This window comes from Pleurodeles waltl, chromosome 4_2 (genome assembly GCF_031143425.1).
Source record: "Pleurodeles waltl isolate 20211129_DDA chromosome 4_2, aPleWal1.hap1.20221129, whole genome shotgun sequence".
Classification (NCBI taxonomy): domain Eukaryota; kingdom Metazoa; phylum Chordata; class Amphibia; order Caudata; family Salamandridae; genus Pleurodeles; species Pleurodeles waltl.
This window is the reverse complement of record NC_090443.1, coordinates 740,324,992-740,340,708: the sequence shown is the minus strand read 5'-3', so window position 1 is coordinate 740,340,708 and position 15,717 is coordinate 740,324,992. Positions and strand designations below refer to the sequence as shown.

Here is a 15,717-nt window from a genome sequence, read left to right as displayed (position 1 = left end):
CCTATTACTGAGAGTGAGTTCGCTTGTGAAATAATGGCTCCATATGGCATGGACATCTTTCTAGCATGTGCTCGTCAAGGTGCTGGGAAGGCTTTATCTTCAACATATGTGCTGGGATGTTGAATATCTACTGTTGATGTGATTTTTGGCCTTTGTATGGAACTATTGCACAGATAAGTGGTGTTTTAAGTTACACAGGCCCTAATGGGATTATTGTTACTACCACTGACTATTTGGCTTGACACATGCATTGATCTTCCTCCATCGTCTCAATGGCACACTGTCTATACTGGCTGTTGAGATGTGATTTCTGTGGCCAGTATTCTCACCACGATGGGGAAGGCTGATGCTAAACAGGCCAAATTGCCTTTTGAAACCAATAAAACATCCAAGACCCAGATAGAAAGAGACAATGATGGATGCTCTCTACTAGACATCTCGCCAAACTGTGGCATCATAAGGCGAACTGAAGCAGCCACTGCTTGAAATAAATGGCAGATTAGTGGCTTCAAAAAGCAAGATCAACACCCAAACCCTCCGAATGGACCATCTAAAGGAATAAGTTGACAATCAAGCTACACGACTTGACCTGGTAAAGTACAGAGTGGCCAACCTAACGGAAGAAGCTACCACTCAGGATCAAAAACACGCTCACCTACACAAGCAGATAGAGATGGCTGTGGTGAAAAATGAAGATTTAGAGGTGGGATTGAGGTGAAAAAAACGTTCACATTGCAGGTTTGTCAGAGTGTGTGGCACTTACTGGATTCAAACTCAATGTTGAGACGCTGCTGAGGGATCTCTTTGCCAGAGAGACTTTCTCTGACTTAGGTAGCCCATAGATGTTCTGGCCCCAGGCCACCATCCGGGGCGAAACAAGACTACAGCATTCCAGACTAGTTCTCATTTCTACTGGAACACACTTCAAAACACAAACTGGGGAAAACTCATTCTTCATTCAGAAAGGAAAACTTTGGAACTCAATTCCTACTCAACTTATCCTATCTATAAAATCACATAATGCAGAGGAGGGGCTGTACATGTTGGTAAGTAGGTAATCAAATATGCATCTACTCTCACTCTTTGCAGCACTTCATACTTGTGTGCAGCAATATATGCTGCACCTTGTCGGACGCATTATCTTTAACCCTCAGATACCTCACCCAACATTTTCCCTATAGAACAACCATTACAGAGTGCCATGGTCCTACTTAGTTCATTGCTTATTTAATCCATATTCTACACACCTTTCATCTCAGAAGAGTCGCCCTGCATTCTTGACTCCTGAATCCAGACATCAACCAAACCTTCTTGGGTCATTTGCGTAGAAGTTAAATGGTGGACCTCATAATGAGCTGAGGGGAGAAGTCCACAAAGATAAAACTGAGTTAGCTATAATATCAGAATATACTATCCTCAGGCCACATCAAGTGGGGTGTCTCCAACGTACATTTAGGAAGGTCTTCCTTGGGACTTAAGAAAATATATTTTATTATATATGGTATATTTAATTAGCTCTCAATACAAGTTTACTGCACACCAGAACTGGAGCTCCATGAGATTTCTAGTGTTGCCTACTCTGTATTAAACCCTAACATAAGGGTAAACAAAGCTCCCTCTTCACATTAGTTCTTAACACATTGGTTGCCCCAGGAAAGCCTACATGTAGTGGATGAGACCACTTTAAACACACAGTCGGAGGCCAGCACATTTATCACTGAGAACAAAGAGTACCCAAGGATGTAGGTTAATTTTGATTGAGGGTCACCAGACCCAAGCACAAGATTGCAAGATCCCAATCTCACTCTTCAGAGCCTTAAACGAAAACACTAATTAAAACAACATGTTTCTGTCAAGTAGTATAGCAATACATTTTTTGAAAAACATTTTATATGCACCTGCTTGATTTTCAAGTAACCTTACAGGCTCGTCTTCAAAATCTTGCAATTCCCCAGCTGCATAACTCTGACATCTGGGGAAGAAATGTTTTTTCTGAATCTTTTTATTTTCTTCGTTCTTTGATGAAACAGTCCTACAGCACATTGAAGGAAAATAGGCACAAAAAAATACATATTAAATGCACAGATTACATTTTGGCAGTATCGTCAGCAATGACTAGTAAATAGGACTACAAATAAAACAATGAATTGGCAAATCAAAAACAATACCTTTGGTCCGCAATCACAGTATTTGGGCCACTGCTGGAATAACAGATACTTGTGCTGGATGAGGAAATGCCCATTTGATGTTTAGGATCTTTCCGTTTGGAAGGGTACGTTTTGTTTTGAAACTATAAAGTTAAAATACAAAGATATAAATTTGTAATGGTTAAACAAATTCATAAGTCAGCAAAATATAGGGCAGAACATGCATTTCTCTTATAAAAGTTAAACATTAAGCGTAATAATCATATTTGCCTCTGGATAATTCATAAGTAGTGTACTCTAGCTTCAAAGAGCAGCACAAAACATTTTTATTTCAGAAGAAGCATTACATGAAGTGTTAATGAACTACAGAATTGTTACAAAAAGAATGAATATTTAGAATGTTAAGGAGCAAATCTAGTATATGCTGAAGGAATTGGAGAAAGGAGGATAATGAACGTACTCTGATTTCCTTGAAATGGCTGCCTGAACATTTCAATTGAGGAAGGAGAGAGTTTAAATTGGTGTCTTACATAAAGAAGTCCTTAAAATCAAGTTATTATTGGTGGTTGTCAGTAATTCTATTCCAGGAGATGTGTAGCAAACTAGTGGCTACTTTGAAATCACACAATGATGATACTAGTAAGCACAGTTGCTCTCTTCCCTGTAACCTAAAATAAAATTGGCCAGGACACCAAGTGGTTCGGTATTAGTGTGTCTTGTGTTACTTAATCTATGCAAGTAAAGGACTCAGTTTATATTCTATTTGGATGAAAACTCTGATGCCATGGATTCAGAGCTTCTCCTACTGATCTCAGAGGGACTGATGGTACTGGGGCAAGATGGAAGTATTAACTATATAGAGGGAAGGAATCAAATTTAGTCAGAAATTATTTTCTACTGCTTAAAAGGATTATGGTGATGTAGTGAACCGTAATTTGCCAATGCTATGACCAGATCCTGTATACCTGGGGATCCATGTGCATATGCTTCAGGGTCAATATATGGTTTGTGCATCTACAAAATCAAGGAAGAAGGAAAGCAACAAAAAATAGAGGGTTCTATTGAGGACTATAAGACAGCAGTCAGAGGAGAAGATACATATGCTAAGATCAAGAGGAAATGGGTTTATCGTCTGGTGTTGTGATGGAAAAAATTCAGACCTTCCTAGAAACATTGAGATATATTTCATCCCGACCCGCTCAAAATAAAAATATTCAAAGCATTATACCCAGGTTAATTTTGAACTTAGTGAGAGATGGTGGGGTCAAAACTGATTTTCCACAACTGTTGAGAGATTCGTAAAGAATTGGATATGTGAAGAGGGCACTTTATTTAATGGGTTAAAAGAAGAGTGGCAGTGAAAATTGTGGTCCTTCCCACAGTCAGTATACATTTCAGGAACTGCAACGGCCAAAAGGATGAACTAGAGAAGATGAAGGAGCAAATAATGCAATTTATTTGGGACAGCTACCAAATAAAGGTGGGGAAAAAAGATTTTGAGGCTCCTCGTAAGGAGCTTGAGGGGTAGAAATGGGGGTTTAGTATGCCGCCATTTGGAACACTATCATCAAGCCACATGGTTGAAAAATATGACGTAATGCACTTTCCTGGAATGTGTTTGAGAGATTAATTCTACAGCACATTAAGAAATATGAAAACAAAGAAAACTGTTGAGGGGGCTATGGCCTTTCAGCCTTTGTGGAGAACTACGTGGCTGTATGCTACACGACACCTTATATCACTGAATGTATGCAGTATTACCATTGCACAAACATTTGCCAAAAGGCAGTGTAGTGTTGTACATGGCTAAAGTCCAGCATTAAGTCAACAAGTGATAGGAGAGATAACTGGTTTATGGACCATTAACGTATTGTGGTGTAGCATTGTTTAAAGAGGTATGTCATCAACTCTTTTCTACATTGAAGGAGTTGGAATGGATACAGGGATGTTGCTGTGCCAAAGCCTGGATGTATAGATGGAAAAAGCCCGCTGTTTTTTGTTATTGTTTTTTTACACTTCTTGGTGTGCTATCTGACAGTGTCCTGGATGGGGGAGTACCAAGAACCATACAAGATGGTGAACCTGTCTAGAAGATGTGTAGGGGTGCAGGTGGTGATGGCTTTGTTAATGATGCAGTTGGTTTGGAAGATGGTGCGGGCAGCAAGGGGAGGAAATGAAGTTCAATCGGGATGGAGGTGATGCGATCATATTTCCTAAGGCCCAGAATGAGACATGCTGCAGCATATAGAATGCTCTAAGGCATGTCAGTATGGAGTCTAGGAGGCCACCCAGACTTCATACTGGCACCCAGATGTGAAAGTACAAAGGACTGAACAGCAGTTCTTAAGTTGCTCCCTATAAAAAAGGTTTGATAAGAGAGAACTGGTACCAAGCCAATTGTTTTTTTTGTTTTGTTTTTGGTCTGTGTTCCTTGAAGGTGAAGTTGGTGTCGAGGGTGAATCCAAGTGGCTTGGCATTCATTGAAGATGGAGCTTGAAGCTGTCAAGGTTCAGGTCCCTCTAAATACATTTGAATATGTTCACATCTCTGAAATCGTGGGACAAATTGACTCACACTGCATGATCAAGGATATGTGTGAGAAAAGGCAGATCCAAGTTATTTGAAATGTGCAAAAATGATTGATATAACAGAAGGAGCTGAGAGATTACTGATCCATCAAATACACCAGTGACTGCTCAAAACCTACCCAGCACTGAAACACTCATACTAAACTTCACAGAGACCAGGGGCTTAATATCAGTCATTTATGGACAACTAAGGCTCATAAAGAACAATACAGAGACTTTTGGAGAGTTGGACCCACATCATGAGATTACACTCACGAATCGTAGAATCTATATAAGCAAATCTTTTTATATGCAGAGCCTGCATACAACATAATAAGGTGTGTTTGACACTCCTTGCCGCTCACGCCTGTCGCTGTTACCCGTCTTTTGCTCTCACGGATGCCACCGGTCCCTGTCCCACCTCACTACAGGTACAGATAGCCTACAAATGCCTAACTAGGACTCGCATCCTAACAAGTCACATTCTCCCATATGCCCCAGGGTTTCCTCCCCTGCTACCTGGGAATATACACGTCCTCAGCTTTACATAGCTGGCAAGACTGCTCTCTGTCCACAGGTCTATGACCTATTTTCAGATGGTAATCTTATCCCTTTTGAGACGCTTCAAACAGATCAGGGTTTCTCGGGCTGGGCAATTCCTCACCTGCCGCCAGCTACATAATACTTATTTTACATTGTGGTTGACTGGAGACGAGGAACCCCGCTACCCACGGAGTGCTGCAGGCACTCTTCACCATGGGAGACGGTGGCCATTTAATCAAATGGCTCTACACGGTGATCCGCAGCCATACAGGCATCTCCCTAAAGCCATTCCAGGCCAAGTGGGAGGAAGATATAGGGAGATTACTAAACGACACAGAATGGACCCAGGCACTAGAGTTCCCACATAACGTCTAGAGAAATGCTCGGTTTAAAAGCATACAATTTCATGTCCTTCACCAAGCTTATTCACCCCCTGCACAACTCAATCGCTATGTTCCCCACTGCTGACCTACACTGTCCCTGCTGCAACTTGGAAAATGCAGATTTCCAACATATGCTCTTGACCACCTACTGGTGTTCTATACATGCCACACTTTGTGAAGTCACCAAGCTCACAGATTTATATATATATATATATATATATATATATATATATATATATATACATATATACACAAAATCAAGATCAAAATGAGGGATCGTCACCTAGATTGTTTCTGGAATTCAATTCCCAACATTCACATTTAAATAACATCATACAAAAAAATTGGCATGTTTTGAGACATGATTCTGCCATAAAGGACAATATAGGTCCTCATCCACATATTACATATCGTAAAACTCAATCATTGGGTGACCATCTCACCAGAAGCTTATTTCAGAGTCCCAAAGCTAATGTGTCTTGGCTAGCTAAGAAAAGTCTGGGCTTTTGGAAATGTAGACATTGTAAATCCTGTTCATATGCTCAAAACACTCACACATATACCACCTTTGAAGGGAAAATCTGTGATATAACAGACCGTATCACATGCGAAACTGAATATGTCGTATATGTCATTGAATGTGGTTGTCACAAAAAATATGTAGGTAGTACCATTCACAAATTGAAAGTCAGGTTCTTACAACATCTTAGAGCTATTAAGAATCATGATCCATCTTACCCCTTAGCTAAACACTTTTGGGATGTACATGAAGGTAATTGCAGCTCTTTAATATTTTATGGTGTTAAAACCATTGCTGCCCATCCCCGGGGAGGGAACAGAACTGCGCATTTGAGACAAACTGAGTCGAAAATGATTTTACTTCTAGGCACAGAACACCCCTGGGGTCATAATTTGGACGCAGAGCTTCATGTCCATCTGTGAGACTTTGATCTCTTTATATATATATATATATTTTTATATATATTTTTTTTCCAGTAGAAAATATGAAATTCATTTGATTTTTTAAAATATTGCTTTTTAGGATCCCCTATTGATTTATGATATTTCCGGATTGTAATTTAGTTTACTTTGTTATTTTATTTTTTATATATTAATTCACTTTAGGGTGTTACACTCATCTAATTTATCTTTATACTGTAATATATGCCCTTGGGGAGGCTAGCGGTGTGTATATATATTTTCCTGTTGCTGAATTTGTTGGGTTTGTTTGCAATTTCTTAATTAATGATAGGTTTGCCTATGATATGGACATATTAACTTTTTTCCATTTTAGAATATATTAACATTCAGAGGATTGGGATTAATTTAATGAATTGTATTATGATTTATTTAAAATTAAATTTGATATTATTATGAGTAATGGAGATATTTATATAAATTGTACAGAATTTTGGTTATTAACATCTATTTATATATTTGTCCGTTCTGGACATGATTTTTATTGGTATCTCCCTCTTACAATTGATTGAATTTATTCTATCTATTTAGTCACCTATTTATAGCTTGTATATAGATTGAGTGTATTGTAATTAATTGACAGTATATATATTTATATATTTATTTATTTATATATCAGGCTTTTAAAACTATTAGGCAAAAAGTGGACAATATGTTGATATTAAGAGTAAAAAGGAAAAAGGAAGAGAAAAAGAGAAAAAACCTTATATATAGGACATTCCTTTCCTTGTATTTAACAATCATCAATTGTGATTATAATTAATTTTCATGTATCTATAGGCGACCAGACCATATATATGATATTGCAGTATAACATGAAAGAAATATATAATGTCATATTTGAAGCTTTTATCCCAATCAGAGCACAGGATTAGCAGTCTTTTATTTTCAAACTTAGAATTGCCACGTTACAAAATGGCCGCTCTGTTTGTACTTCTCTTGAGTTATGCAGTTAACAACAAAGAAGGACCATATGGTTTAAATAGTTGAGTGTAAAAATGTCTGCCAATGTCTTGTTGAAGGCTTCGGCCGAAACGCGTAGACATTTGGTTGGGACAGCGTGTGTTTGTCTGTTTATGGTGGGCACATTATTGATTTTCTTTTTGTGCTTCTGTACCACTTTTTGCGGGTCGAATTTACCTGCATTTAAATTCTTTTCAATAAATAGCAGCCGATGAAATTATCCGTTAGTGGTTTTTGACTATTTTTACGAGCCTGTCTTTGGATGATGTGCAGCCCTAGGTGTGCGATTATAATGCACCAGTTTTCTTGAATACATATATATATATATATATATATATATACACACACACACACACACACACACACACACACACACACACACACACACTTAGGAAGAGCGTGCTCTCTGTATTTTTAAACGTAAAAAGAAACACACTGTCCCCATTGGCTTCATCGGTTTGGCCTTGCTGCTAGCCAAAACAACACTCACAGCTACATTGGGAGGCCCCTTCAGCTCCATGGTGACGGCCTGGCAGGGCACAGTACACAAATGGGGGATAGTGGAAGGAACTGCCCTCCGCTATAAAGAGAGATGCAACATTTGCAGCCGTCCCATTTCCATTGAATGGGATGCGCTTCTGACAATTCCCCTACCTTAATCCCCGAACAATCTACCCCCTTGAATTTGCAGCGCTGACACCCATACACTGAGCCCCCTGCATGCAATACTCTCCTACCGCTGAACGCTCCCCACCTACCCTACTGTACACTGCCATCACCTTTCCTGCCGGCACACACTGGTGCCATAGCCACACAACGGGCCTACCCCTCTTACAGAGAGAGCAGAGTACAAACACCTGAATGTGGTGGACAATGCAATTAAGACAATACAAGATAGCAGACTGTACTACTGGACTGTTTCGAAATATTTAGCATTTGAGGCAGAGGAAATAAACTAATCTGTCAGAATTTTTATCTGCAACACAAGGACTGGAAATGGCCTCAGATCTCCACATTTCAAGTCAAGAATCATGTCAAATACACCTCCTCATCAGTAGGTATGAATTTAAAAAGCTCCAGAAATAGAAAGATCAGTAAACGCCGTGTGACTTAATCGTTTGCATGTTTAGATGTAGGATTGGGCCAGAAAATGAGTGGTTCAAGTTTATGCAAATTATTAACATGTTACTTACCCTTTTTCTGACTGACATAGTGGCACCACAATAGATCTAGAAAACGCTCTACAATCACTCCTGCAAGACAGCGGGTGGCACCATGTGCCTCCGTCAAGACCCTTTTATACCTACAGACATTACAACATAGAAATGCACATAGGCACCATCTTGCGCACTGACATTAGTAAGTATTACGACATTTTCAGGCAAACCCAGGGCCACAGTACTGGCCGCCCCCCTGGTGGAATGCACCCAAAAGCCCTTAGGAGGATACTTTTAGGCCAAGATGTAACACAGCTTGATGTAAAAGCAAATTAACTGCAATTAAGTCCATTTTTGGACCAGTCTTTCCTTTCTTGGCATCAACAGATTCAACAAACAACTGACCAACCATTCTGTACACCAAAGTCTAATCAATGTAAAAACTAAGGGCTAGCTTAGGATCTAATTGATCCTTTGAAGGATGAGTGAAAGAGCATGATAGCCAAGGGGCGTATAACGATGCAGTGTAAGGCTTTCATTGGACCTGGGAAGGTGGAGAGCCAATATGCTTAGATGGGCTGACAGAGGGGGGCAATGCTTAGGGAAGCCTATAAAGATAGGAGAACAATGGAATTCACTAGAGCTTGGGAGGTACTAACTGACACACTAAAAGTGGGGGGCAAAAATGATGGGACCACTGCATCGAAATAGCTGCCTTTTAAATCCACCGGAGTAGCAATGGATGCTACGAGGGATTATAGAATTGATTGCCTTTCGGTCCAGAGATAACGGGCTGCAACCAGGGAGAGTTCATATTCACTAGCACTACTAACTGAGACGGAGAACAGGACACCACAATACAACGGGAGAGAAGGGAAGGGTGGTTGGTTTGCTAAGTTATGTTTATTAGGGTGAGTGAATGACTATTTACTATTTGATCGCAGCCGGGGGTTGACTGGCACGCATGGAGTAACCCTTAGTACACCTCTTGATCATTGCTGTGCCTTTGCACCTGTAAAGGAGCGGGTTGGAGGGTGCTTCACAGCATGTTTCATCCTGATGTATTGTGGTTACATGATGCCTAATTGAAACTCAATAAAATGTATTTACAAAAAAAAAGCATTGAACAGTATGATGGATTGCCGTATAAGATTAGGGCAACATCACCTTCAGAAGAAAGGAGGCAAGTTTGAAACACCAATTTCTCAGGGGAAATGGTATTGGGAGTGGGCTGATAATATCTGCAACTCTCTGATGCATCCTGCATAAGTAATGAGAATGGGAAACACCATCTTCAAAGCCAGGAACCTCAAGGTTCCACTATATAAAGCTTAAAAAAGAACACATCACAAAAGTAAGAACCAAACTCAGATCCCACTGCAGCACAATAAAGGCGCTTGGTGGAAATGCATGAAAGACAAAATGCATCAGGACAGGTGACGTTAACAAAGAGGGCTGATCAGACACACAAAGGGCTGATATTTAGCCTTTAGCAGTGCTCACAACAAAACCTTACTGGGCTTGAAACAAAACAAACCGAAAACATAAGACAGCTTTGTCTGTTCTCCTTGCACCAGTAGAGAAATTGAGACCAGCAGCCACAGTAAATAAGACTTTGTGAACAGTATATGAACAGCGAAAATGGCAATGCAAGATTAAAACCATTCACTTGATGCTGCCCAGTCTCCTTGCACTGAAATATAGATTGTGAAGGTTTGATGCAGAACACTGTTCTGCTGTAGGAAAAGCAGGTTCTTCCAAAGAAGTATTTGAAACAAAGGACATAGGAAGGGATTCAGAACCTGTGAGCCCAGTATAGCGCCATCTGAATAAGCTGAGACAGGTCAGACCTGCCCTGTAGGACCCATGGGATCAACAGCAGAGGGGACAATGTGTAAAGGTGGCTTAAGTCTCATTGAAGAAGGAACACTTCTTTGAATTTCAGCTCTTTCAGTTTCTCATTAGAGCAACAAGAATTGTACAATAAAAATTCACAAACCAGTCTCCCAGCAGGGCAAAAATCAACAGAGCAAAATCTTTAAAGCAATTAACAATTGATAACTAAAATCAAATGAAATGTGGAAAAAAGAAGAACACAACCAACAAGAAAGAAAAGGAAAAGGAAACACGCACCAGCAGGGAGGAAGAATGGAGGTATTGGTTAACACCCACATGGGAAGAAATAAGAAGAGATGGTATTCTATCTAAATGATCAACTGCTAAAAATCAACATAGCCAACATGGGGATCGAAGACTGGGAAAACCTCAAGAGAAAGGGACCAAGGAACAAAGTATAACGGTCTGTATGAAATATGAAGTGTGAGATGTTCAAAGCAGACACCTCAAATGAGTAGTTGAGCTTGACAATTCAATCCTTAAGAAAGGAGCCCCAAATCATCTCATTAGATATCTGCAATTTCTCATTTAGCTTATAAATAAGTTGCTCAAAACATGCCGTATCATAAATGTTATCCAACCAGGTCTGTAGAGTGGGTATTAGAGTCAACTTCCAAAGACGCAATATTACCAATTTTGCAACCCCTAGAGCGATCTACAAACATGCTGGTTCACTGAAGGAAAGTCAGAAGTATCATGTAGGAGCACCAGTCAGACTGCCAAAGGTCTGCCTACCCCAAGGGCCCTTCTGATATGATCCCAAACCTGCAACCAGAAGGCCTTCAGATGGTCACAATCCCATAATATATGGACTATATCACAGTCCGGTAGGCCACATCTCCAACAGTATGAGTCCACAGCAAGGTGGTCACTGTGTAACCTTACTAGGGACCAGTGCCAGTGGTCTGGTCCCCAGTAGCAAAAATTGTGCATTAAGAAGAGTTTCCCACCAGATACACAATGCTATGGATGTGGGACAGAGAAACGCAAGTCTATCAATGTGGCATACAATCCCTCCCAACCCCAAAGTTTCTCCAGGATTGGATATATTTATTAATGGGCGAGCTAGGGAGGTCATTATACACGTTCCCCAGATCATTTGCTATGGCAGGGGACATCTGAGTGTATCTCCAATGTTGGAAGAATAGAATCTCAAATTTACCTCTCAGGTCTGGAAATAGACTTGATAAAACCATTAGAGACAAGGTCCTCAATGAGATGGATACAATGACTAATCCAGATAGACCAGTGAATTTCCTGCCCACCAACTGTAATGGCCGCATTGCACCATGATGGGGTTTTAGTACGAATATGACTTGAGACTTGCAGCAGCTGGTGAGCTCCTTGCCAAGTGTACTGGGAAGTGTGAATGATCGGATTACTGAGGGGAGTAATTTAAGGTCTCAAACTGTAGAAGACAGCCAGCCAATTATTCTCCAAATGTGGAAGACGTAAGCCACCCTTCTCTGATGTGGAGTAAAGCTTAGCACCCTGTAATCTCAGTATTTTCTAACCTTAAATGATCAAGAGATTGAGCACTGTGTGCTCTGTAAACTGGTATAACTAGAGGTAGCATCCCAAAGATGTAGTTAAATTTGGGTAGGACATTCATCTTGATAACCTGGACCCTAACCCAGAGAGACAGATTCAAGGCAGACCACGTTTAAAATCGGGATCCATATGGCCAACGATGGGTTGCACATTGAATTGACCCATGTTTTCAATGCCCAATTGATATATACCCCAAGATATTTAAAATGGGACTGAAGCCATTTAAATGCCAATTTACCCAAAGAGGCCTTCTTGGTGGAGGGCGATAAAGGCAGGGCCTCACATGTCGATCAATTATTTTTTTATAGCTCAAAAACTGGGAAAAAGAATCCAGTTGAGAAATCAAAGAGGCAGCTGAGGCCAAAGGGTGTGAGAGTGGCAATAAAATGTCATCCACATAGTATAAGGCTTTAACTTCACCAGCTGATGTAAGAAGGCCAAGAACAACAACATCGAGGACAAAGGGCAACCCTGTCTAGTGCCTGGTTGGATTTCAAAATATGGGGAGGAGAAATCTCCACAAGTGACTGATGCAATGGGTTCTCAATACATGATCCTGGTTAAAGTAATAAAATCATGACCCAATTATATCTTCTCCATGGTCCAAAAAAGATAACCACAATCAACATGGTCAAAAGCCTTTTCGGCATCTAAGGAGAGAAGGACCCACTCTTCCAACCTACCCCTCCCCTGCCAAACAATATGTGAAATAGTGCTTAAGGAATTAGTTAAGGAGCGGACAGAAACGGATGAATAAGAGTTGTGAAAACTTTATTCTAGCGTGTCGGCAAAATCTTCGCTAATATCTTAAAATCTGCATTTATCAAAGAAATTGGGCGATAACTTGAACACTCCTGGAGGGACTGGGGGCAAAAAAGCAATTAATTGAAATTGGGTCCAAGCGATTGATAGTGGTTGAGATTGATTTAAGCATTCCAATCAACACCTCGCTGTTGCAGCATCAGTAGACTTTGAAGCAGCCAATATTGTAGCAGCCAACACAGTTCTCTAAGCTTTTGAGTTCTCGGGCGAAGTGAGCAGCTTTCTGCTACTGATTTGCTCTATTATTAAAGCAAAAGAATCAGCATTGGTTTTTGAAGGTGGCACCATTTAGAGGAGTGTACACAATCAGATATTTAGGGTGTATCTGGAGCACTATCATGAGCCACCAAATATTACAAACTATTCTACAGAGGATCTCTTGGGAGCCTGCATCAACATGGTCGCCTACAAATTAAAGATTTGCAAACCATGGCCAAGTTGCTGGTCAGAAGCAATTCAAACAGACCTCTCAAAGATCTATATTCAAAGTTGCTAAAGGTTTGGGCAGAACCTTTCAAACAGCTGAAAAATGCTGTTGCTACATCTATAAAGAAGAATAGATTCCATCTTGTTAATTAGATACAAAACAGGTCACACCTCTCAGGAAAAACAATAGATTCACATCATTTTGCAATCATAGAAAAACACCAACATTAGGAGGTTTAGTTATTCATTTGACAGAAGAGCAACAACTGAAATATTTTATCATTGTAGGAACAAGGGCTTAGGAAAGAAGTATTTTTTTGAAACCACAATTTTAAACTAATGTAATAACTATGAAAAAAGGAGAGAAAATAAATGAGCATAAATGGAGTTCCCAATATCTATGGCAGCGTGAGGAAGCATATTTTTTTATTATAATGTAACTGTACTTACGGACATCTGTGTTAGCATTTTCAAATTACCAAGTTCTGATTTTGAATTTTCAATTTCCTTCTGACAGAACAGCAGTTTCTCGTTTTGCTCTGCAATACTGGCCTTTAGGTCTTCATTTTCGCGCCCCGAATCATTGCTATGTGACAGTATATTTTCTTTATCTTCAAGCTCACTTTCAAGTTTAAGGATCCTTTGGTTGGATTGTGTCAGCAGGGTAATAAGCTCTGCATTTTTAGCATCTAAGCACTGAAGTCTCTCTTTTCCACAGTCAGCCTCGGATTTCAGCAATCTGAAATTATATAGCAACACATCACAAATAGAAATACCCATTTGCATTTGTCAAGTTTAAAATAAAAAATCCAAGTAATGCTTTTATGCCAAACGTTCCCTGCTGAAAAGTGTACAGTTCACTTTATTTAAAAATCTTCAAGATAAATTTGCACACACTGAAAACGTAATCATATTATATTCTGAAGAAAAAAAACAATTAAATTACATACATATCAATGCTCTGTATTGTTTGCAGTCATAAGACATTTTGCTTTGTAATTAATCTAGCTCATTCTTTCTTGTAAAATTCTTTTTATTGGTATCAACAGTTGCTCACAACAGTACACTCTACACAAGGGTTTTGCAGAGGAATGCGTTGTGTCTCTTAGTTACATAACAGTAGTCACTGTATCATAAATACAATATCTCATTTTGAATTTATGCCCCTCTCCCCATCAACAATCTACATTTTATGCCGTGTCCACCATCTGTAATGCTGAATGGTAGGTCCATGTTTCTCCCCCCACGCCCTCCCCGTTGGCTCCCTGCCCTCACCTATTCCTATAGGTCTCCCTTTGAGACCAGATTTTATTATACTTCAGGGGGGCACCTACAGCTCAAGTAAATCACCTGTTCTGCTCGCTGGCACCAGTCCAAGTTATTTTCCCCCAGTCCTGTATCTCTGGTGGCTCGGCCACTCCCCACGGCCGCTAGGTCTCTTTTAGCTACCACTGCCACTAGCATTAGCCACATCTGCTCATGTTGCTGCCACCTTGCTTCGCCCACTATATGGAGTATTAACCAACAGGCCTCCAGTGGAATCGTCAGGCCTGTGACCCAACTCATGATGCGGACCACTCGCTGCCAGAAGTTTTGTATGCACGGGCAGCTCCACAGGATATGAAAAAACTTGCAGTAGGCAAAGCCTGGCCACCATATTGGACAGTCAAGCCTCACTTACCACACGTGTGCAGGCCACACGTTGCGTTCGCTAACATCAACCAAAACACATCAACAAAATCAACATGAATGATCACAGGGGCTCACGCCCCTAAATTAAAAAAACTACCTACATGCCACAAGTTACACTAGGTAAAAAAATACAAACATTTTGCTATGATGTGTGATGTACAGAAAATGAAACATCAAAGGGAGCATAACAGAAGCTCATGACCTGGATGGCCCAACTGCTACCGACACATACTACTTATACTGGGTTCAAAAATCAAACAAAGGCGAGGTGGGCATATCCCACATAATGGAGGTCCCAACTCTCACACCTACAGCAAACATCTGCAGGCCATAATTTATGGATGTTTCACTCAGTATGATATCTGTGAACAATAAAAATCAATAAGGTCTGAATGATGTACAATGATCTACCAGTTAAATTATGAAAATATAAAAAACAAAATCACACAATCAGGGGTGTGGCTAGGCAGCCAAGTATGGTCGTCGGTCTCTGATAGAGCTCCCACTGTACGGCGCCAAAACCCAAATAATTTGCCGGCTCCCTGAGACGAATGACTTGGGTTGAGCATTCGAGGGTGCACTGTATTGAGGG

General features: G+C 40.2%; 1 protein-coding gene across 4 annotated transcripts in view; it reads right to left on the bottom strand.

Moving 5' to 3' along the window:
* Positions 1-15,717, bottom strand: part of CCDC18 (coiled-coil domain containing 18) — a 574,107-nt gene that overhangs the window by 367,755 nt on the left and 190,635 nt on the right. For 3 of the 4 annotated variants that reach the window (XM_069232374.1, XM_069232375.1, XM_069232376.1), the window contains exons 9-12: positions 13,884-14,172; positions 2,169-2,290; positions 1,899-2,032; positions 1,248-1,355 (exon numbers count right to left, since the gene is read on the bottom strand). In XM_069232374.1, the coding sequence (XP_069088475.1) occupies positions 1,248-1,355; positions 1,899-2,032; positions 2,169-2,290; positions 13,884-14,172 (653 nt within the window). The remainder of the gene's footprint in view (positions 1-1,247; positions 1,356-1,898; positions 2,033-2,168; positions 2,291-13,883; positions 14,173-15,717) is intronic. The other variant, XM_069232377.1, reaches the window with a different exon arrangement.